Below are 23,624 nucleotides of genomic sequence, written 5' to 3' on the forward strand. Positions count from 1 at the left end.
CTGCATAGGCCCCAGGTTTCAAACAGCCAACTCATGCAATGAGCACAGGACCCGGTCCCACTGCCTGGATGCCTCCCAAACAGATCAAGCCAATCAACTGTCTCACCTATTCAGAGGACCTGATCCAGTTGGGGGCCCCTCAGCCATTGGTTCATAGTTCATGTGTTTCCATTTATTTGGCTATTTGTCCCTGTGCGTTATCCAACCTTGGTCTCAACAATTCTCGCTCATATAAACCCTCCTCTTTCTCGCTAATTGGACTCCGGAGCTCCACCCGGGGCCTAGCCGTAGATCTCTGCATTCAGTTCCCTCAGTCATTGGATGGGGTTTCTAGCACGAAAATTAGGGTGTTTGGCCATCCAATCACCAGAGTAGGTCAGTTCGGGCTGTTTCTCGACCATTGCCAGCAGTCTGTTGTGGGGGCATCTTTGTGGATTTCTGTGGACCTCTCTAGCACTTTGCTTCTTCCTCCTATTCAATTTCTTTTAATCATTTTCTCTCAACATATTCTTGGTTTCAATCACTATTTACTTTCCAAAGATGAATGCTGAGATCACAAATTTTATGCTTTTTTTATTAAAGATTTTTACAATAGAGCTAGAAATTTTTTCCTAAGCATTATTACTTTAGTTTCTGCCTATAAATTTATACTATTTATAGATCAAAATGTGTCTAATTTCTTCAAGATTTTGTCCTTAACTTATGAGTTATTTATACATGTGCAATTTCAATTTTAAATTGTTATATGGCATGACAAGTGTTTATCTTTCTGAGCATTCCTTCTGGAAGGCAAAATTATATACTCTACCTTTATTTGGCACAATATTCTATAAGTGTTAATTAACTCAAAGTATTTGGTTGTGGTGTTCAAATTCCTGTATCCTTATTTATTTTCTGTTCTCCATACTGAGCCTATATTTAGCATTGGAAATTTCCCATCATATGCCTGGGAACTTTGCTCTTGGCTGTATGTTGTGTATGTTGTAGTTCCTGGATATATATTTTAATTCTCTCTCTCTCTCTCTCTCTCTCTCTCTCTCTCTCTCTCTCTCTCTCTCTCTCTCTCTCTCTCCCTCTCCCTCTCCCTCTCCCTCTCCCTCTCTTCTCTTCTCCCTCTCTCCCTCTCTCCTTTCCTCTCTCTTTTTGGTACTGGGGATTAAACATAGGGACTTGTGTGCATACGCAGCAAAAACTCTACATGAGTTATATTTATACCAGTGAATTTTGTTGTCTTGGTTCGATCATTTTGATATGAGATATTGCTGTGGGATAATCTCTTTTTTTGGGACCTGGTCTTCACCTCAAATTCTACTTTGTCAGTTATTACTGACAAAGCAATAGAGGCTTCTTTATGTTTTGTATTTAAAACTTGTGTCTGCATGCTTCTTTTGGTTTGTTTGCTTTTAACATATACCCTTTTATATCCAGCCTGATAGTATTTGCATTTCAATTACAACGTCAAGTCCACTTATTTAGTATAATTATTGACATTTGGGCCAGAGCCCCTACCATGATGTTTTGTTTTCCCCGTTTGTAATCTATTCTTTGTAGTTTTTATGTCCATTTATTTACTGTACAAGATTGTACATTCATGCCATAGCGTAAGTGTGGAGAATGGAGGACACATTGCAGGAACTGGTTTTCCCTTTGTTATATGTAAGTTCTGGGGTTCAAACTCAGGTCATCAGGCTCTGGTGGCAAGCACCCTTACCCACTTATTCACTGGTTCCCTCTTCTTTGCTTGTATTTGTAACTATTACCAATTTGCTATAGTTTCAGGAAGATAATTTTATTTCTGATTTTGATAAATTTACTAACTTTTGTTTATTTTGTACTATTTTTAATCATTCTTCAGAGACTGAAATACACATCTTCAACAACTGCTTCAAAATGTAATAATTTTGGTAATGTATTTCCATGTAGGTCTTAAATTCATTGTATTTTTATTGTCATATACAATATCTCCACACATTCCAGGGGAGATGGTTTGTTATTTCATTATCATTAAAAGCTTCTTGCCAATATTCTGCTATGACTAGACACTGTAAATAAATTACCCAGGCAGAAGAAAACCTAATGAGAAGCTCACTGTGCCAGCTGCCATCCTGTGGCTGGACAGTGTCTGGTTGAGAGCACAGAGCCTGCAGGTGTATGGCTTCAGGCATGTCCCTTCAGAGATAAGTGATTCTCAAGTCTATAGTCCTAACTTCAGATAACAGAGAAGGAGACAGAGCTCATTGGTGATGGAGTGGGAGGCTGGACACAATTCATTTGTTGTCTCAATCTTTTTTCTTTCATCATGTTTTTCTACTTTGTACTTTATGATTGAATAAGTGACTATCTTAGTGTTATTGGTCATATGGTTAAGCTGTGGAAATATTAAATGTGTACATTAAGAATGGTTGTGATTTAATTTATATACAGAACTGTTGAAGCTGGACAATTTCATTAAAATTAGGATCTGCTGGATGTTTAAAGGAAGTATTCCATACATTCTTCACTAAAGCTCTGTGCAAGTTTTAGTGAGTAATGTTATGTAGGTGAAATGCAGAGTTCATTTCAGTCTCCTTCACAAATTACCCACATTCAATTTCCAGTTAGCATGCAGTGCCTTCCTAAACATTAAAAAAAAATTTTAAACTTACTTCTTTCTCTTGTGATTAAAACCAAGCACCTACACTTTGATAAGTACGGGGAACTAGTGTGTAAGAACAATATTCAAGCTCTCTTGTCATCCAAGATTTATTGGGGTTTGGTATAAGCCTGAGGTGCTTAGCATGCTCCAATGCATGTGGCATGATGGAGCATTGGAAAAATCCAATAGCAACCCAGGCAGCAGATACTGAGGCATGTCTATGATGGTAGGACAAAGAAGGGCTATGGAGAGTAAGCCTGGATAACAAAGAGGAAGGCCTAAGGGAAGTCAGATGAACATTATTTTAAGTTTGGGTTCAATATTCAGGAATGCAAATCCTTTTCCCTTCTGCTCTAAAGATTTGATTTGCTTTTTTAAAAGTTTGAGCTGCTTTGAAGGAAGTTTATTGTTGCAACAGGCCAGAAGAGGTAAGAGATCTAGACCATGCAGCTCCCAGTCTTCTAACAGTATATCAGAAAAGATCTCAGTCAGTTGCACATATGAAAGGTACAAATAAGTAAGTAGATTTGCATGCATGAAGCTCAATGTAAATGCTGGAATGAACATGGATTCATTAGGATTAACAGAGCCAAAAACAGATAAAAAGTTTCAGTTCAATTGATAACTTTTCTTTACTTCCAAAGTACAAAGACTTGCAAATTTAGTAACATTTAAGTAGCAAACTTACATGATTTGGAGTCTGGTGATGGAGGAGAAATATTAGATACAGCAAGGTCGCTTTTTGATTTTTTAGGCTTCTTTGCATTCAACTGCCAAGGTTTATCATAGCTCCTGAAATCCCTTCTTGTTCCTTTGGGTTCTGTTAAAACAAATAAATCAAAGTAATAAGGATGAAAAAAATCTTGGTCATGAAATGGAGCATCATATTATATATATACATGTCTACTGAGCAGAGTTAAGTTCAGTAAAATATCGGTTTTTATGGATTACTTCATTTTATACTTCTGTACAAAAGTCATATTAGGGAAATAGCCAGGATATCTTTCTTATCTAGTTGGTTGAGTAAATATGAGGGGCAGAAATTCACTCACTACTGTAGCAGACACACGATTTGATTGATACGAGAATTTCAGCAGTAGTCAAGATTTGTCCTTTTGATGTTTTCTGTTTTGTTTTATTTTAGAATCCCAGAGTTTCATTTCAAGCTATATGATGAAAGGGCAAGGAAAACTCTGCCTATATTATCTGCTGACATACCCGAAACTAGATAAAACACTCCACATTTAAGTTTGAATCACTAGAAAACTATCATTATGGAAAGCACTGATGACACATATTTAATTAAAGAATAGAATATTTAAGACACCAAGGAATATTATAATCTTACAGCTATTAAATGTCAGAACCTGACTTTTCTGACTTTCCAATATAAGTAAAATAATTTTATGAAACAAAACAAAATCATAGGGAAGAGTTGCTGAGCAAGCTGTGATTAAAACACAATTGAGCATAGAATTATATTTAAAAGGAGTTTTTGTGATTTTTTTTAAGTGCTGACAGAAAACTAAAATGCAATACCACATTAAATTTGTATTCGGTGCTGGAAAAGGAACACTGATAGTGCTGAAAATTGAATCAGGGGCATACAGAGCCCACTTCACTCAATAAAGCTCCAGAGCAGAGGCCACAAAATGAGAAGAGCAATGTCAAATGAAAGGAGGAAATGGTGTCTCTTAGAGGAAACTCAGTTTGCCCAAAAATGATCTTCTTGAAGAATCATAGAAAATATCTCAGCTACAGTTTTGAACATCAAGTGTGTGTGTGTGTGTGTGTGTGTGTGTGTGTGTGTGTGTGTAATTATTGTACAAAAGGAATTGATTTTCATTGCAAAAAGGAAACAAAAATAAGGTCTTCCTTCACACTATTAAGCAATGCATAAGTGAGAACATTGAGTTGCTAGATGTATTGAAACAGAACAATAGGACAACTTCAGATATTTTGGAAAATATTTTGTCTCTGTCCTTGAAACATTCTGTAACTGATTAGAAGACCAAAATAACACAAAATCACAAGCATGGTTTAAGAGAGACTCATTAACCACCATCCAAATAACCATTCTTTGTTTCTATTAACATCCAATAACTGATTGTTCTCCTTCTCTTTCCACATCTTCACCCTGAAATATTTCCCTCTCTTCTGTGGACCTTACACTTCACATAAACAAGCACTGCTCCATTTTCAAATCCTCACTTCATATCTTAATGTATATATCATCTGTTCACATAAAAATGTTTCTTTGAAGCTTCCTGTAATAGAGGGTTTCACCCCATCCCAACGTCACACACACACACACACACACACACACACACACACACACACACACACACGCACACACGCTGTGAAGGCTCGAGGCTCCTAGTTTCCAGGTGCTTGTGTAACAGGAGGCCTCCACAAATGAAGTGCCCTTCTCCCTTGTGGGAAACACCACTCATCACACCTCACTATTAGCCTCTGCTTTCCCCACAGCAGTATTGCAGACATGGCTACAGTCTATCTTGTCCTTCTGACAACATGAGTGAATCACTGGTGACCTCTTTAAACTTCTATAAACTGCAGGCTTCAGACATTCTTGCTTCAGTTCTTCATACCTTCACTTCTCTGATGCTTTAAACACCCCAAACTCAGGCTCTGTGATGGGTCTTCTCATTCTCCAGAACAACTCCTACCTTAGAAGACTTGATGTCAAATATCACCATCTCTTGGCACAGCTAGATCCCTGTGATTCTTGCACTACATCGATCTGTTATAGGTGTTTTTATCTCTGACTGGGTTTCTCTGGACAAGTCTGCTCTCAAACACCATCGTTATCTTCCATACCAGGCTTTGTGCTTAGTTACTTGTACAACTTGCTCATCAATACCCCCAACTTTCCATAAATTTGTGTGCCACCTTCTCCTCTGGCTCTTCAAATTTTGAGGTTCTGCTGGAGAACACATTGCTGGTGGTTTCCAAAAGTTTTAATAATGACTAATTCATGTCTTCAACTCAGTTTTGCCCCAGAGTTGTTTAAACAAACTTTAATTTTCTTTTTCATAACCTGTCTCTATTCTCTCCTGGTAAATTATCAAGATTAAGATCGCTTACTTTTCTTATCTAATCTCCAACTCTTTTTTTTTTTCAACAAGTAATTTTACTTCTTAAGAAACAGCAAAATTTAAAGCACACAGAATAGTCTCACACTAATCATCTTCCAGAACATTCCTTACTTGACATACAATTTAGCACATTTTCTCCATTCTTTCATTCCTGTGGATTGTATGGTTTTTGATTTGATACCGGATGAGTCCCATTTTGGAGTCTCCTGCTTTGACCCAGCCCAGAGATTCAGAATCACATTCAAATGCTTGCTAGTATTGCTTACTAAGATGTTCCACAAAAACTCAAATTCACCAACAGGAATTCAGCCTCTATTTCTCATTGGAAATTTAGTCTCATGCTTCATCTTGACCTATTAAATGAGCATTTATACTATTACTTAAGTTAGTAAAGCAGTAGCTATAATAATATACTCCCTTTCCTTTCTAAGAAAAGTCAACAAACTCTTGTGAGAATGAGAATTCTAGGAAACCTGGGATGATAACAAAGTAATGATTAATCATGACCTACATTATTCCCTCTTCTTCAATGAAGATGAGACCATTGATTCGCTTTTGTCAAATACAATATAGCAAAAGTGTTGAGATGATAATGTCACAATTACATTGTAATCACTACATCATGTAAATCCCATTTGGGAAGACTTCTTAAATTGGAGAAAATAACCTGTCACATGGTAAGAGTCATGTGGCAGTGAATGCTACTTGTATCTAGCAACTAAGAAGAAACATGGGCTGAAAGCCAGAAGGGAAATCAGGAACTCAGCATATGCTGTGGAGAGGTTATTTGCCAACAAGCCAAACGGTTTTGGAAACATGTTCTTCTCAAGCTCAGTGTCCAGATGAGGATGCAACCCAGCCAACAGTTTGATTGTCTTATGAATCTATACAGAGCTGACTAATCCAAACACAGGCTTCTGGACATGGACATTGAATGGTAAATTTTTATTGATAAATAAGTCAGAGTTTAATATACAACTGCCCCCTTAAATGAAATTATTTATAAAATTTAGGCTCTCATGAACTTCTAGAGCTTCAAAGATGGCCATATGATCTTTTACCACAAGATGGGTGCCATTTTAGCACCTAAAATAAACAAAACCTTTGTCAATCAACCCATCTAACTTATAAACCCAAGGAAATGAGTCTAAAAATAAATAAACAAATAAGGTAGATACAAGAATTCTCTGTTTTGTACAGCAAGATTCATGTTCTAGTTTCCTGTCTAATGAAGATAACTTTGGTGGAGATATCATCATCAGCAATATCCACTTTCTTCAGAGGGTATTCATTTTCTGCCCTCTTTACTGTAGACTTGTGAGAACATCAGGAAGGTATTGATATGATAACACAGCAAGGGAAAGGCAAAATCCTTTCCTGAGATTCCACAGAGTATGAGGAGAAAAAAGGCATCATGGCACCATCCTAGGAAATCATCTAGAGTCAGTCCAATCCCATGGGAATTAGGCAAAGAGCTGGTGACTCATGCAACGGACAGGTCTTAGTTTGGGTTTCTATTGTAACACTAGAACAGCATGACCAGCAGGGAATTCAGAAGGAAAGGCTCCCTTTCATCTTACACTTCCAGTAGCACTCAATTACTGAGGGCAGGACTTGAAGGCAAGAACCTAGAGGTAGGAACTATAGCAGAAACCATGGAGGAATGCTGCTTATTGGCTTGATCCTCATGTTGCTCAACCTGTTTTCTTATAGAACCACAAACCATCAGCCCTGGGGTAGCACTGCACACAGTGAGCTGGACCAATCAATCAGGAAAAAGCACCACAGGCCTGACCATAGGCAAATCGTATGGGGGCATTTTCTCAAATGGTTCCCTTTTCTAAAATGCCTCTGTGTTGTGTCAAGTTGATGTAAACAGACTAACACAAGGCATGGAGAGATTGGGATCTGAAAGCAAATTGCAAACCCAAAGACCAGAGTGTAGGAATATTGAAGTCACATCTATCCCCAAATTAGTGTTTTCCCTGATTTAGTGGTGAAAGGAGGCTACTGGAGACTTGGAAGGCTGGTTTCCCAATGATCAGAGCTGCCCAGTGCTCAACTAGTTCTTAAGTTAAATTTACTACACAGGATAATATTAGTCATGGAAGAAATAAAGAGTAATCAGTTTTGAGAAAAGCAAAAGTAACCTTGTAGACACTGTCTTATTACTTTCCTGAGCAGATAAGCTGTATTCTTCCAATCAAGTTGTTAATAAAAAGAAACACAAATTTAGAATAATTACTTTGAATCCACACAGAATGAACATTTTCATGCAAATCAGAATCTTTCTATTGAATGAAATACTCTGATTTTCATTTGTAGAAGCATAGTACATTATAATGTATTCAAATTCAATACTATTTTATATGAAAACATGAAACTAATCACAGAATACCTGAAAATTTTAGGCTTATAATATTATAATTAAAAATACTTATGAAACTTTTCTAATAGATCAGTGGTTCTCAACCTTCCTGATGTTGTGACCCTTTAATACATTTCCTTATATTGTGGTGGCTCCAACCACAAAATTATTTTTGTTGCTAATTCATAATTAATTTTGCTACTGTTATGAGGTGTAATGTAAATATCTGTGTTTTCTGATGGTCTTAGGCAACCCCTGTAAAAGGGTCATCCAACCTCCAAAAGGGTCTCAACCCACAGGTTGAGAACCACTGTATCAGATGTCTCTCAAATTAACATATATAGTCATAGTTTCCTCTTTTTCCCCAGTTACCTGATGTTTCACTTTCTGCCCAGAGAGCTGCTGACCCAGACAAAGTTCTTTGCAGTTGCCCTCGGCTCCCTTGTTTAGACTGAAGATGGTCAATGAGAAATGGGATTGGCTGGTCAGGTGTCTCAGTTATTAGCTTGGTCATTAATTCCTAAAGATAGAACAAGACACACATTTACATCTAATGAGAAGAAAGACTACCTGAGCATTTATCATTGTTTGGCACGACACCAACTCTTCACACATAGCAACTAATTAAAACTCTCTCAGAATTATTCCAAGAATGTACAAGTTAGTAACTGTCCTCACCCTAAGGACAATAGAGTACAGATAAACAAGCCAACTGTGTTACACAACCAAAACACAGCCCAAACCATACTAGAAATTTTATCTAAATTCTTTTTGTTCAAGTATGGTTTCTAAATTTTAAATCTGGGATTAGTTTTTCAAGGGATCCCATTAGGAACCAAGCTTTAGCTAAAATAGACAATGTACCTTTCTTGATGTGTTAATATAATTTCCCTTTGAAATCCCCAAAGAACATTGGGAATTAAAGAATTGGATGAGCAGACACAAAGTCACATAAGCCTTACATAATCTCCAAACAATACAGAATTGATTTTTACAAAATTCTCTCCCCTGTCTCACTCTCCCCTTGTCCCCCCGTCACCTTCCCCTCTCTCCCAATGATGATCTCTACCCACAGAACAGACTCTTTAATTTTTAGCCACTCTAACCTTAAATTGGGCTAAAATCTGCCCAAGGATCATGTCTTTGTGTTCTATTTATTCAGTCAGGAAGAGAAAAGGGCAATCTCCAATTTGTGGTCACTTATGGCATCCAGACATGAACAACTGCCACACATGAGGACGAGGATGGTGTTTTGTGCCCTGTAATTGGGTTTGTGAACTGGCATGCCCCCTCACATTCCTGCCAGTCACATCTCATCGTGCCTGTTCTAACCTAGTATGCCAGTTGTCATTTGAACTTCTTTTCTGTAAGTGGCAATTGTTCTACTGAGTAGGTCATGAAAGTTAGATGTGAGGGTTACTTAGAAAAGAAGGGACCAGCAGCTTCCCATTCCAGTTCTGGTTTTGGTTTTGGTTTTTTGATGTTTTGTTTTGTTTGTTTGTTTTTTGTGGCTGAAGATGCTGGCCTGTTTCTTCTTCTTTAATGCTCTTCCTCAGATGTCTAGCAGGCTTACTGGTCACCAGTTTGCCTCTAGTGACATAGTCTGAGAGGCTTCCCCTAAGCCTTTATAAGTCTGTATTATTTTGTATTCAGAACCCTGTCAGAGCTTCCCGCCCAAGGCAGACAACAGTCATGGTGAAATAAAGGGACGGGTTTTAACCAAAGTCACTTTGGGAAGACAGAGAGTAAGAATTTCATCCCATCTTTAGGGTTACTGACCCAAGGTTTGAGGCTAAATAGAGAAGGAATTGGGATGGGGCAAGGCATGTGTGTAGTATCTAAGCACAGACAATATAGATTTTGTAGATGGCAAGATCCCTTGTTGCTGCTAGAGACACAATTCAAATAATTCAGAGCATCTGTAAACTAAAGCCATAAAACAAAAGATCAAGACAGTTTGTGTCATGAATACACTGTGATGCAAAGTATTTGCCTAGGAAATACTTTCTATATGCAGAAAGTTGGGGAGAAAGGAGTGGGCATCGCTACCACTGAAAAGGCTTTATTAGTATAACTAAATAGGTCATCCCTCTCCTAGTATTCACAAAGCAGTGCAGTGGTCAATTACACATCAATGTAATATAACACAACTCAAAAAATTTCAATTTATTATCCAGACAAGATTGCAGTATTCTATTTGAACTCCTTGTTCATTACAAAGATCACTAGACAATGGAGAGAAGAGGGAATGAAAGGACCAGCAAAGTTGATCTTGTCACAGAAATCCTGGGCACTAAAATAAAGCAAAATTAGATAGGATAAAATGGCCCAGGGCCACAGTAACTCTGTTGTGACCCTGAGAGATACCATGTGATTTTGTTTTTACAATTTTATCTTTCAAATCAGATGGAAAATTTTTTATATTTTTGTTCTTTGAAAAGAAACTGAAGTATTTCTTATTCTCTATAGAAAATGGATTATACAGATGAACTCAAATAGCTTCTATTTTTAAAATATGATGAATCTGGTCATTCTGGGGATACATTTTTAATGCACTAATAAGTATATAAGGTTAAAGGCACAAAAGAATTTCAGACATAAGCAATTAAAACAGCTAATGCTTTCTGTTGCAGAACATTTGTTTAACAATGCAGAGATGTGTTATAGTTATATTTGTTTAATTATGTAAAAACATGTTGCTGTTTTACCTTGCCTCCCTATAAGATACCTGATTGGTCTAATAAAAAGCTGAATGGCCAATAGTGAGTGAGGAGATATAGACAAAACTTCCAGGAAGGGAGAATAAGGAGGAGGAATTTAGGCTCAGAGGAGAAAGAAAAAGAGACACCAGGGACATGCCAGGGGCCAGCCAGCCAGCCAGATACAGAGGAAGCAGGAAAGCAGGACATACAGAATGAAATAAAGATTAAAAAAATCTGGAGACAAAGCATAGATGAATTTAAAAAAAGGTTAAATTAAATTAAAAGAGCTAGTGGGACAAGCCTAAGCTAAGGCTAAACATTCATAATTAACAAGTCTTTATGTCTTTATTTGGGAGCTGGTTGACAGCCCAAAGAAAATGCCAACTACAGGTTTGGTACAGTATGTTGCTGGGTCAAAGGTCTAAACTCAGATGATTCTGAACACAAGAAAAGTGTTTTCTGGCCTCTCAATGTATCCAGACATTTTGTACTAGAATGAGCTTGAGAACTGGAATTTGCAGAAATTCATTTTCTAGATAGGAGCATTTAAATCCTTAGATTTTCAAAGGAGCTCCTGGTAATAGGACATCAGTCTCTTTCAACCATGGGGTTATAGAGACACATAAATATAACTGAGGACCTAATAGATTTGGGAGTTGAGATAGAGCTGTGTGGTAGAAAGTCAAGTTACAAGTGGGAACTGATTGCTAGATGGTTCCCAGGGCTCATTCAGCACAAAGGGAAAGTATTTGAGAACATTATGCCAATCTCAACTCTAGGGCCGAATACCTTCAGGAAATGATCTACAGTCTTTATCATTAATCTAAGATTCCTGGCATGAAAGTCCCTGTGAGATTCTGGTTTGTGCATTTATAAATAAAAAGCAAAACTGAGGAGGCAATACCATCCTGCCCCAAAACCAAATATTTGTGGATATTTTATGCTAAGGACCTGGGGATTGACAACACGCAGATACTAATTTACTTGGAACCATGTTTTCACTTACAGGCTAGGACACATACTAGCAAACTTGTCCATAATTGAATTCATAATTACTAATAGCAAGAGTTTGCTGTATAAACAGCATTCAACAGAAGACACATTCAACAGAAGACACAGAAAACAGTCATGATTCAGCACCCAGGCTTTGAAACCAATCTTCTGAATCACTCTTCTATTTACTGGCTGTATAAGTTTGGGTAAGGTGCTTCATCACCTTACCATGCAATACTCCATCCACTAAATGTGAATGATAATAATGTCTACATCATACAGTTGCCATGGAGACTAAAAAGATGATGAGCAAAAAGCATTTGCAAAGTGCTTTAAGCTATGTATAGACCGCTGGGGTGGGAACTGCTTCTCACATCTCGCTCCTTCATTGATCTCCGTTAGGGTTTCCTAATGAGGAATTTGTAGAGAACTTGGAGAGCAGAGAGAAGCAGAAGAAACTGTTCTATAGAAATGATTGCAGGCAGAAATGAGGGCACATGGGAGGCTCACAGCAGCTTCCCAGAGAATCTGGAAAACTCCACTGCAGGTTTGGATGGAAAAGCCTGCAAAAATACCTGAGAACTGCAGCAGCTGCGGGCACACAATTAATAGCCACCTGCTTCTTGTGCTGCAGCTGAAACCTCCAGGGTCAAAAACCTTGATCCCCATGATGGCTTCTCTTGACCTGCAACAGCATTCTCTGATCTTGGAGCTCAACGTTTTATCTCCCATCATGAAAATTCATTATTACTAACTTGATTATAACCAAAATACATAGAATAGCATCTGATTTTCTGATTTAATTCTTAGTGATGCCCCTTAAAATGCAACATTTTAATGTTTATTGCAATTTTAAAAAAATTTATAGGCTATATATATACAATATATTTTATTTTATTATTACAATCACTATCCTTTTATTAATATGTATTTGCTATATTATAAATGATAATTTCCATTTATTTTATTTTATTTTGATAATAATGTTCTCTTTCTCTCTCTTTCTCTCTCTCTCTCTCTATATATATATATAGAGAGAGAATTATATTTTTTTCCTCCTTCTCTTTCCTCCATCCAACCCTTCCTATGTTCTCTCCTTAGATCCCTCTCAAATTCATAATTCATGACCTCTTTTTATTTAATTGTTATTAGTTAAAGTCCACTTAGTGCTACAAGTGTGTATATGATTTCAGTGTTGACTACTTGGCATTGGATAACCGATTTAAATGCTTTTTTATTTTCTGGAGAAGACTCTCTCTTCCTCTCTCAAAAGACATTTGCTGCCTGCATTTGATTGGTTGTGGTTTTCTGTAATGGTCCCCCTCTGTTGCAAGGAGAAGTTTCTTTGATGATGCATGAGATGTACACTTATCTGTGGGCTTAAGAACAAGTATTTAGAATGCACTTAGAAATTACACTGGTTTAATAAGTAGTGGGATGAGGGTCTCCTCTAATATCCATGACCACTAGTCCAGGCATTTGGCTAGGTTTCCAGTACTAGGCATGATTTTCTTCCTGTCAAATAGGACTTATGGCCAATTAGACAGCTGCTAGTTACAGACAAGATATGAGTGATACTATTGCACTCTCCAGGATATCTTGCCCTGCTGGTTATTGTTGTGGATTATAAGTGTCACAGCTGGGTAGGATTGTTGACTGCTTCTCTCCCTTGGAAGTTTGCATAGCACCTTCCAGTACTGTGAAAGCTTGTCCTTAGGGATTAATAATGGAGGTAGTATCAATCAGGTATGCTTTCTCAATGTAATTATTTTATATTAATAGAATATGGTGTGTTATCTGCCTGACCTGCAGTCCATGCTTACCTGTTCCACCACTCCATAGTCCATAGTTGCCTTTCTCACCTACACCATAGCCCATGCTCGCCTTAATTCTTTTCTGTTAAGCTGGAAAACATGCATACTGGAAAGTTTTCCCTTGCCTCATTGTACATTCAAGCAGATCTATAAGATTTGAGTTTGGCAGAAGTGGGGTCAAATGCAGTATCTGCAATGTTTTTCTACCAGACCCTTCCAGGACACCTGGGGAACTCAGATTTTTTCCATCAGAAACTCAAATTTTTTTCCATTTCAGAACTACCCTAAGCCTACTTCTTTACCAGTGAAAAACTCAGATTTAATTGGAAGGCTGAGATCAATAGTAATGAAAGTAGTATAAATAGCAGTAGCTCTCCTCCAGTTGAGCAAGAAATCAAAAGGAAAAAAGGCCAAGATGGTCTTGGCTCCCTCCATTGTGAAGAAACAGGAGGCCAAAAAGATAGTGCATCTTCTATTTAAGAAAAGGCGTAAGAACTTTGGCATTGAGCAGGACATCCAGTCCAAAAGAGATCTCACATGCTTCATTAAACAGCCCTGGTACATTAGGCTGCCATGGTAAAGGGCCATCCTCTATAAGTGGCTGAAAGCAGCTCCTGCCGTTAATGAGTACCTCCAGGCCCTGGACCAGCAAACGGCTAACCAGCTGCTTAAATTTGCCCACAAGCACAGGCCAGAGACAAGGCAGGAGAAGAAGCAAAGGCTACTGGCCCATGCTGAGAAGAAAGCGGCTGGCAAAGGGGTCGTCCCAACTAAGAGACCACCTATCCTTCAACCGAGGGTCAATACAGTCACCACCTTGGTGGAAAACAAGAAGGCTCAGCTGGTGGTGATTGCCCACAATGTAGATCCCATTGAGCTGGTGGTCTTCCTGCCTGCCCTGTGTCGAATGATGGGGAGGAGGTCCCCTACTGCATCATCAAGGGAAAGGCCAGGCTGAGGCAGCTGGTCCCCAGGAAGACATGCACCACTGTTGCCTTCACACAGGTTAACTCAGAAGACAAAGGTGCTCTGGCTAAGCTGATGGAAGCTGTTAGAACCAGTTACAATAACAGATGCAATGAAATGGCCGCCACTAGGGAGGCAATGATCTAGCTCCTAAATGTGTGGCTCACATTGCCAAGCTGGAAAAAGCCAAAGAACTCACCACTAAACTGGGTTAAATGTACACTGCTAAGTTTTCTGCGCATGAATATGATTACAAAATTATTTAAAAAAATTAAATTATCAGTCACTTCTTAAGCCTGAGAAGTACAGGTGGCAATTATTTTACATGAATTTATTTATTCACTGTGTGTTAAAGAATTGAACCAAAAAAATTGCACAGACAGCCCATAGCTACACAAGTTTCCAAGGTTTTGTTAATTCCATACTTTTTTTCAGATCATCTAATCTTCACTCAGTAACAACCAGGGTGCACCTACAACCACACAAGCCTGGGCCATAAAAGCATCACAAATATGTCCTCTCAGTATAAAACTTTGAAGATTTCCTAGTTACTATGAGATCATCCTCCTATAAGAATCACAGCTTACAATTTAGTTCTAGGCAAAATTTTCCACATCCTGAAAATACCTCTGCACCAGTATAGCATGGATTCCTCATAAAAATAGTGAGTTGTTTCCAAACTTATATTAACTAGTTAGATGAATCTGTGATGGAAGCAGCATATTTATATAGAGGTTCTCATAAAAAGAAAATTTCTCCATTGGATAAAAATTATTTTAGACTTTTATTATTTATTTTATTAGCAGCAAAACAGAGTGCTTTTCCTAACATAATGATGATGATGATGATGATAATAATAACAATAACAATAATAATAATGATGATGATGATGATGATGATGATGATGATAATGATAATGGCAAAATGTCCTAGTGCATACCCAGCACCTCCTCCTTAGACTGATAATCTAAGGCAAGGATGTACACATTTCTATTTAGCATAGCCTTCTCGATGTCCATACAAGGAGATTGCATGTAATTTATTTATTTATTTTTATTAATGAATGTTATTCATGGTGTAGATGTGACATAGTGTATTCACTTATTCATTAATGATTGCTGAAGGACTGAAAAATATAATTTTTATAATAATATAATAATCACCTATTTATAAGCATTTGTGTAAAATTTATATTTCTCTGGGTTAAATCACTGGGTTGTATATTAAAATCACTTTTAATTTAAAAACAACTGACAAACTATTTTCTAAGTGCCAATACAAATTCATTTTCACTTTTGCTGTATGTGGGCATTCCTAGCCATTCCTCTGTTTCTAATAATAGCTTATTCTAGTTTTAATTGCATTTCACTGATGACTAAATTGCAGTGAAGATCTCTAATATGTTTATCTGCCATCTTTACAAGTTCCTCAGGGAAATTTCTAAGTGTATCTTTTGTCCGCTTTTCTAGTTGATTTGTTCGAATATTTAACTGTTTAGAAAGTCTGTTGTGATTTATTGACACTTCAGGGAGATTTGGGGCTATTTTAATCCCTTTCACAGTTTCAGGTTTTACATTCATAAAAGATGTCTTTTAGGTTAGATGTTTTCAATTTTTGTGAGGTCCTGTTTCTTCAATGTTCCTTTCATGGCCATCCCTTACATCCCTCTATAATAGACCTTCACCAAGACCTGGGTCCTTAATACTTGCCTCCCTGTTCTCTTTCAGAGTTTCACAGTCTTATATTTTATGTGGAACTTAATAACCTAGTAGAAGTTAATTTTGCATAAAGTGTTAAGAGTCAAGTATAAAAGTTAAGGTTCATTTTTTTCCTATTTGAATTCCATTTTTTGAAACTATTGCTATGCCAAATACTTGATCATGTTTCTTTCACCAAATCACTTGTATTCTTTGATCAAAAATTATCTAAATTATTGGGTATGCATCAATTTTGCATTCCCTACTTTCTACAAATGGCTAGTATGTCAATTTTTCCACTAGTGATTTGATTCCATGTTCATATTTTACACTGTTGTGTAATATCTCCCTATGTATCCCAGGCTAGTCTTAAGATCTCTGTATAATCCAGGTTCACCAGGAACTCATTATACCTTTACTTCCTCGGCCTTTTGAGTGCTGGGACAACAGGCATGCAACACTACATCTTGTAACATGAATTACTAAACGGTCTTATTAATAAAAAACTCCAAGCCATATATTGAGATGAAAGTTGAAAGATCAGAGAAACCGAACAAGCCACAGCCAACCTCACCTCTCCAACTCCTCAGCCTATCCTTTTTCCATGAATCCTCAGACTGAAAGCCTCTCAGTCCTCACCCCTGAGGGTCTCAGCTGAACTGCTCCATCCACTAGCTTACCTCTACGAAATCCTCAGTCTAAAGAGAGAGTTCCTGTTTCCTCACGCCTTATATAACTTTCTGTGTCCTGCCATATTACTTCTTGGGATTAAAGAAATGTGTGCTTCCCAAGCAAAGACATGAGATCTCAAGTGCTGGGATGAAAGGTGTGTGCCACCACACCTAGCTCTGTTCCCAGTGTGGCCTTGGACTCACAGAGATCCAGATGAATCTCTGCCTCCCAAGTGATAGGATTAAGGGTGTGTGTCACCACTGCCTGACCTCTATGTCTAATTTAGTGGCTGGCATTGTCCTCTGATTCCCAGGAAAGTTTTATTGGGGTACACAATATATCACCTCAACATCTAGCTAAAAATCTTATACTTTCAAGATGGGCATGATGATATTGCTTATTTCACAAAACAAAAACAAACAAACAAATAAAAACTTGTTTTTGCTATTCTAGTACATTTCTATACAAATTATGAAACAATTCTGACTACATTTACAAAAAACTTCAGAGAATTTGATAGGACTATTTTAGTCATACATATTAACTTAGGGAGCTGACACACTTATGTTAAGCCTTCCAATTCATGAATACCATTACACACTTCGATTTAGTTAACTCTTCAGTTCATTTCTCCAGCTTTCCATCATAGATATCTGGTATAATTTTTTTAAGTTTTATCTTGAGTACTTCATATTCTCTGGAGAAAATCCAAAGTGATTTCCATATGAATTTGACCTCTCAAAATTTGGTTTAAGAAATGATCAAACCATGGAAGCTTGATGGCCCTCCTTGATGAGATGAAGCCTTTTTAAAAGGCTTCATCAAAAAAATCACTGGGAGGGGAAGTGAAAACTCCCTCAAGATTAAATGAAAACAAAAATATAAAACCAGTGGGATAACTGTGAAAATGGTCCTTAAAAGGAAGAGTGTCTAGAGCTATAAATGACTAATTGATAATCAAAGAGCTATCAAATAAATTATGCAAGTGGACCTCAAGTTCTAGAAGGCAGGGAACAAGCCAAATGAAAATAAGCAGAAAGAAAAAAAATAAAATAAGTAGAACGAAAGAAAAAAATAAAGATCATAGTTGAAACTAACGAAATAGAAACTAAAAGCAATGCAAATGATCAGTGAAACAAAAAGCTGAATTTTTCCAAAGGTCAATCAAATTGCCAAACTGTTAGTCAAACAAACCAAAAGACACAGAGACGAATACATCTAGAAATGGAAAGGTGAAGACAATTTTTTTCCAAAAACCATTGTGAAAGATACCACTGAAATGCAGAGAATATTAGACATTTTGAAAATTTATATTCCAGTAAATTAGAAGCTCTTGAGGAAATATATCCATTTCTAGACACATGTGAACTACCACAATTGATCCTAAAGTATAGAAGCAGCATAAATTGATCTATGATAAACAATGGAATTGAAGCAACAACAAGAATCTCCCAACTGCAGCTTAATCTCTACTTCTTGCCCTGTGCAAAACTCAACTCAATAGTGTTCAAAGATCTCAACGTTTGACCCAAGACACTGAAATTTCTAGGGAAAAACATTTTGAAACATTGGCCTTGGCAAAGACTTTCTGAACAGGACTCCAGCTGCCGGGGAAGTAGAAGCAGTTGACAAATAGTGTTGAATCAAACTTAAAAAGCTGCACAATGCTGCAAACAACAGATGAAGACACAACATATAGAATGGGAGGAAAATCTTTGCTAATCCTACATTTGTACTCCTTTGCTAATCCTACATTTGTACTCCAAGCCTAGCAACATCATGGGGTGTTCATCTATACTCACTTGCAAAACGTCATTCCATCCGGGCTTTGTGAGAGTTTATATACCCACATAGAAGGCCTGAGTAAGGCACAAAAGTCTTGCCTAATTATCCAGTTGCTCCCTACAACCTGGCAACTCTACAAGAGGCCTGGGAGCAGAGGGGCAAGAGTATACAGAGTCAGAGAAGACTTGGGGTGGGGGCACATTCCATCTCTGAAGTTATGGAGAAGCCCTTATCCTGCTGGGTAAGGCTTTCCAGGTGGGTCCATTGGGGGAGTAGTGCCCCACCTCAATAAGTAACCTCTCATCTATGCTTTGTGCAGAAGCCCCAAATCTTACTGGTTCCCCTAAGTGAACTTTGGTGGAATGGTTTCTCAGTCTGTTGTGGGTACCATGATAGGATGTTGCATTATTTCTCTCCTGCACAGGAATTTTAGCAACACCATCTGACAGTAGATCTATATCCAGAATATATATAGAACTAAAAAGTAAAATGTCAAAGGAATAACAGCCAATCAATATACAAGTAAATGAATTAGTGAAGAACCACAAATATGTTAAAAATTACATATTCTTAGTCATAATAGAATTCCAAATTAAAATTACACTAAGGCTGCATTTATCCTGTTAGAATGACTAGCATTAGGACAAAAAAAAATAATAACATGTTAAGGTGATGTAGGGGAAAAGGAATTCTCCCCCACATGAGGAATGAACAGAAAGTCCCCAACAGATAAAGACGTATAAGACTGTGAGGGATAAATTCCTGTTTCAGACATTGGTAGTAACAGCTCAAAGGAGAACAAGTGCCTTCCTGACAATCTCCTCTCTGTAGCTTTTATAGAAACACACATCCTTCGGTAAGAACAGGTTGACTCTATGCTATAGTCATGAGTTTGAAAAGGCCAGTACTATATGCAGCAGTAGATTTGATTTTGTCATGTAAATGGCTGTTTTACTTGCCAAGATACAAACTCTACAGGCTCAGTGCTCAATCAAAGATCAATGGTTGTTTGAGAAATTATATAATGGCTTGAAGGGTTGCCTAGAGACTAAGTGAACTACAGAGGATGTTGACATTTTTCAAAATTTAAGAATATGCTCTCTGGGGTAGAGAGAGTTCTATTTCCTGCTCCTCCATTCTAAAACCAACTAAAGACCTTAGACATTATTGAAAGAGAGAGAGGGGGGTGTAAAATGAGTAATAGTGTTATAAGTTTCCAGAGTTTTCTTCTCAAGCCTATAGAGATGACTCGGTGATTAAGGTGCTTGCTGCTTGGATATTCAGAACCCATGTGAGAGACAGGCATGGTGGCACAAGCCTGTGACCCAAATCACTGGGGGTTTGGGAGCATAAAGACAAATGGACTTCAGGGATTGCTGACCTGTCGTAGTTTTCTTTCAACAAGACAACCAAAAGCAACTTGGGAAAGAAAGGGTTTATTTGACTCACAAAGTCCATCATGGAAGAAAGCCAAAGTAAAAACTGAAGGCAGGAGATCATGGAGGAATGATGTTTACTGACTTGATTTAGATTTCATGTTCAGCTACGTTTCTTATACAGTCCAGTCCAACTTGTCTAGGGATAGTACAACACAGTGGTCTGGATTCTCCTATATCAATGAATAATCAAGAATATTTCCCACAGACATACTACAGGTCATACCATATTGTAAGAGGCAGTTCTTCCTCTGAGGTTCCTTCTTTCCAGGATATGGAAAGAAACACCCTCTTCTTATGGACGTCATACAATACTGGTGGAGAGAGAGGGGACAAAGTAAATGTGTGAATGGAGAAGATACTGATGAAGATGTCTGCAGCAGAGAGGAATGAAGCGGGAAGGTAGATGGGTGCTGCCAGGAATAGGAGATCATTTTTCAAGGAAAATGTCATAAATTAATCAGTCTTTAGTTTGCTGGGCAGGTGGCTAAATTTTACATTGCCTTTCTTAGTAAAACCCAAAGTCTGTGAAATGCCATCTTTCTACTACACATCTTAGTAAAGATCACAGGGAAACCAAGAAATCAATCCACAAGGCATCTCACCAGGAGGTTTAGCTATAATTTCTTTTCATGTTCACAACACCCTATGAGGTAGGTATACTTTTGGTTACTTAGGAATTTGGATAGAGAAGTTTTAAGTAACTTTCTTAAAATCAAAATATTATATTCCATTATAGAAAGGGAGGAAGAAACAAGAAAAGGAAATAGGGAGTGAGGAAGAAAAGATAGAGGGGTAAAGGAAGAAGAGAGGGTAGATGGAGACAGAGGGAAGGAGGAAGGAAGGAGGTAGGGGAGGTTGAAGAGAGGAAAAGATGGAAGAATTGACAGGGAAGAAGGGAGGGGAGGAGAGAAGGAGGGAAGGAATAATGAAGGGAGAGGGGTAGAAAGGAGGAAGGGTGTTCTTGAACTTGACCCAGGACTCACACATATAGCCATCAACACAGGGCTCTAGGTAACATTTGCTGTAGCAATGCTCAATAACATTTCTCCTATACATTACTGGGAGGAAGCTAGAGAATTCCACTTAAGTGATAAGCACTCTCAGCAAATCACCAACTAGATGAATGGCAAATTATTTTAGAGTTATCTGGCTAGGTGAATGTTTAGCTTTGGGAAAGATGAGGATTTATTTATCGGGTTGTGAGTTCCAGATGATTTGAAAACCAGCCCATGCAACATGGAGGTATAATGCTGGATTCCTAGAACAACTTCCAGCAAGTCCTGGGCATATCTCTCCCTTTCTTCTTCCCACTACATGCTGACAAAATGCTTGGCAGGTTCGAAACTTAGCGTTCTTCAGAGGTATGGTGTTGCCTAGCCATAGAGGTCCTACAGACCTCACACATTCAAGTCAACAGGCAGAAATAGACCTTAACTCTGTGAGTTTCAACATAGAAGATTCCAAAGGAGGAAATACAGTGACCAGGTATTCAGTTAGAGTCACGCCTGTGCTAGAGCATTAGAACCATGGGAACATACAGCATGGCTTCTTTAGTAGCCATGTGAATGTTAGGAAGGGCAGTTCCTTAGAAGAGGGAATGGGGTTAAAAGATGTCACACAAGCTACATATGGCTTCAAAGAAGCAAGCATGGCCCCAGGAGCCAGACCAAAGAAAAAGTAGCTCTACAAGGCCAATATGCCTGAGCAGGCAGTTAGGCATGTTGGTATTTCAGAATAGGACAGTTACAGTTCTATACAACATTGCTTCCACTGTATGAAGCCAGGGGCTGTGTCAGCTTTACCAAGATCAACGAATAGTCCCTGGTACATCTGCTAAATGAAAGAATAGGTAAATTATATCTACATCCTTCCTAAAACCTTCTTTGGCTGTACACTCTGTGTGTGTGTGTGTGTGTGTGTGTGTGTGTGTGTGTGTGTGTGTGTGCGTGTGTGTGTGTGTTCCTCCAATCCTTGCATTCCAAACCATTGCCCAACTATTCCTTATCTACAGCTTTAGCTCGATAACACAGTGCTATAGGCAGACAAAAGGGCTCCTTTATACACTTGTCAACTTCCATACTACATGTTTCTAGTCACCTCTCATATCAGGACAAACCATACCTACTTGGTCAAGAGGCCCAAGGCATAAAGAGCTCATGGTCCACAAAGCAGGTAGGCATTAAATAAATAACTGACTTGATACACAAATTAATGTGTAGAGTCTGAAAAAGTTGTGTGAAGAAAAAGGAAGAGTGGTTTATTTGACACAAATTTCAAAAGTAGACCTAACCAGAAGAGGGAGTGGATAAACACAGATTAGAGCTTGAACACACACACACACACACACACACACACACACACACACACATACACACACACACACACACACACACACACATACACACACACCGATCCTTTAAAAATAGCTCCACGGGACCTAGAAAATAAATAAATAAATAAATATTCCATTAATGTTTATATTTGTACATTTATTTTGAAGAAGCAGTTACATTGTCTATGCAGAGCACCATGTACCAAAATAAACTGACAGATTAGGTATATAATCCTATATCTGCATTAAAAGAAAAGCCCCATTGTGGGTATAAACAACAGTTTATATATAAGTTAACAATGTGCTGACATCACATATTCCCTATGGGTTATAAAAGGTGAAAAAGCACATTGATGGGCTAGGAGTAAGCCAGGAATAGAGCACTTGCCCAGTAGAATGAACAAGGCCCCAGACTACATCCCCAGCACTGAAAAAAAAAGCAAAAAAAAAAAAGCATAGTGATAGCATTGGTAACTGTAGGTAATATAGTTCTAACTCAGAGACACTGAATACCCCTACTCATAAGAGGCATGTGCTGAACTCTGTACATGTGCTTTCATAATATTTTGATAAATGATTTGATAAAAATCCAACATCTTGTGCTTAAACTACAGTTCCTCACTGGGCAATGTGGTTCTGTAATATCTGCATGACAAGTTCAAGAACTTTTTGTTCATTTGTTTATTTGCTTTTAATATAATGGAATGAGTTTGCATCGTGATGGGCCCAACCCTCAGAACCCAAAGTCCTATTCAAATAACAGAAAGTATAGGATAGGAAAGGATGAAAGGACTCATCAATGATCTGGGAGTTTGAGAGAAATTCTGGAAGCATAAGGAATAAAGTGTGGTTGGCTACAGCTGACAGCTGTCAGGTTCTACAGTCAAAGATTCCTAAGCTGCTAGTGCAAGAAAAGCAGAGAACATTCTCACTAACCCACAAAGCAGGAGCCAAGGGCATGCCATCTGGTCCCTTAAAGAACCTTAGAGAATGATACTGTGTACATCTATGTAGCTAAGCCCCTCTCTAATAGGTACTGCCATCAGTGAGAGATTTTATTCATGATGGGAGGTCAAATAACTCACCTCCAATGCAGCTCACTAGA

At 38.0% G+C, this 23,624-nt stretch overlaps 1 protein-coding gene and 1 pseudogene across 1 annotated transcript in view; one reads left to right on the forward strand and one right to left on the reverse strand.

The window, feature by feature from the left end:
• LOC131903435 (uncharacterized protein C8orf34 homolog) overlaps nucleotides 1-23,624 on the reverse strand; it is a 152,796-nt gene that overhangs the window by 55,699 nt on the left and 73,473 nt on the right. Inside the window, exons 2-3 of the mRNA XM_059254009.1 lie at nucleotides 8,492-8,639; nucleotides 3,324-3,455 (exon numbers count right to left, since the gene is read on the reverse strand). Coding sequence (XP_059109992.1) covers nucleotides 3,324-3,455; nucleotides 8,492-8,639 — 280 coding nt within the window. The remainder of the gene's footprint in view (nucleotides 1-3,323; nucleotides 3,456-8,491; nucleotides 8,640-23,624) is intronic.
• Nucleotides 12,302-14,809, forward strand: LOC131904419 (large ribosomal subunit protein eL8-like; annotated as a pseudogene).

Source organism: Peromyscus eremicus, chromosome 2 (genome assembly GCF_949786415.1).
Source record: "Peromyscus eremicus chromosome 2, PerEre_H2_v1, whole genome shotgun sequence".
In the NCBI taxonomy this organism is placed as follows: Eukaryota; Metazoa; Chordata; class Mammalia; order Rodentia; family Cricetidae; genus Peromyscus; species Peromyscus eremicus.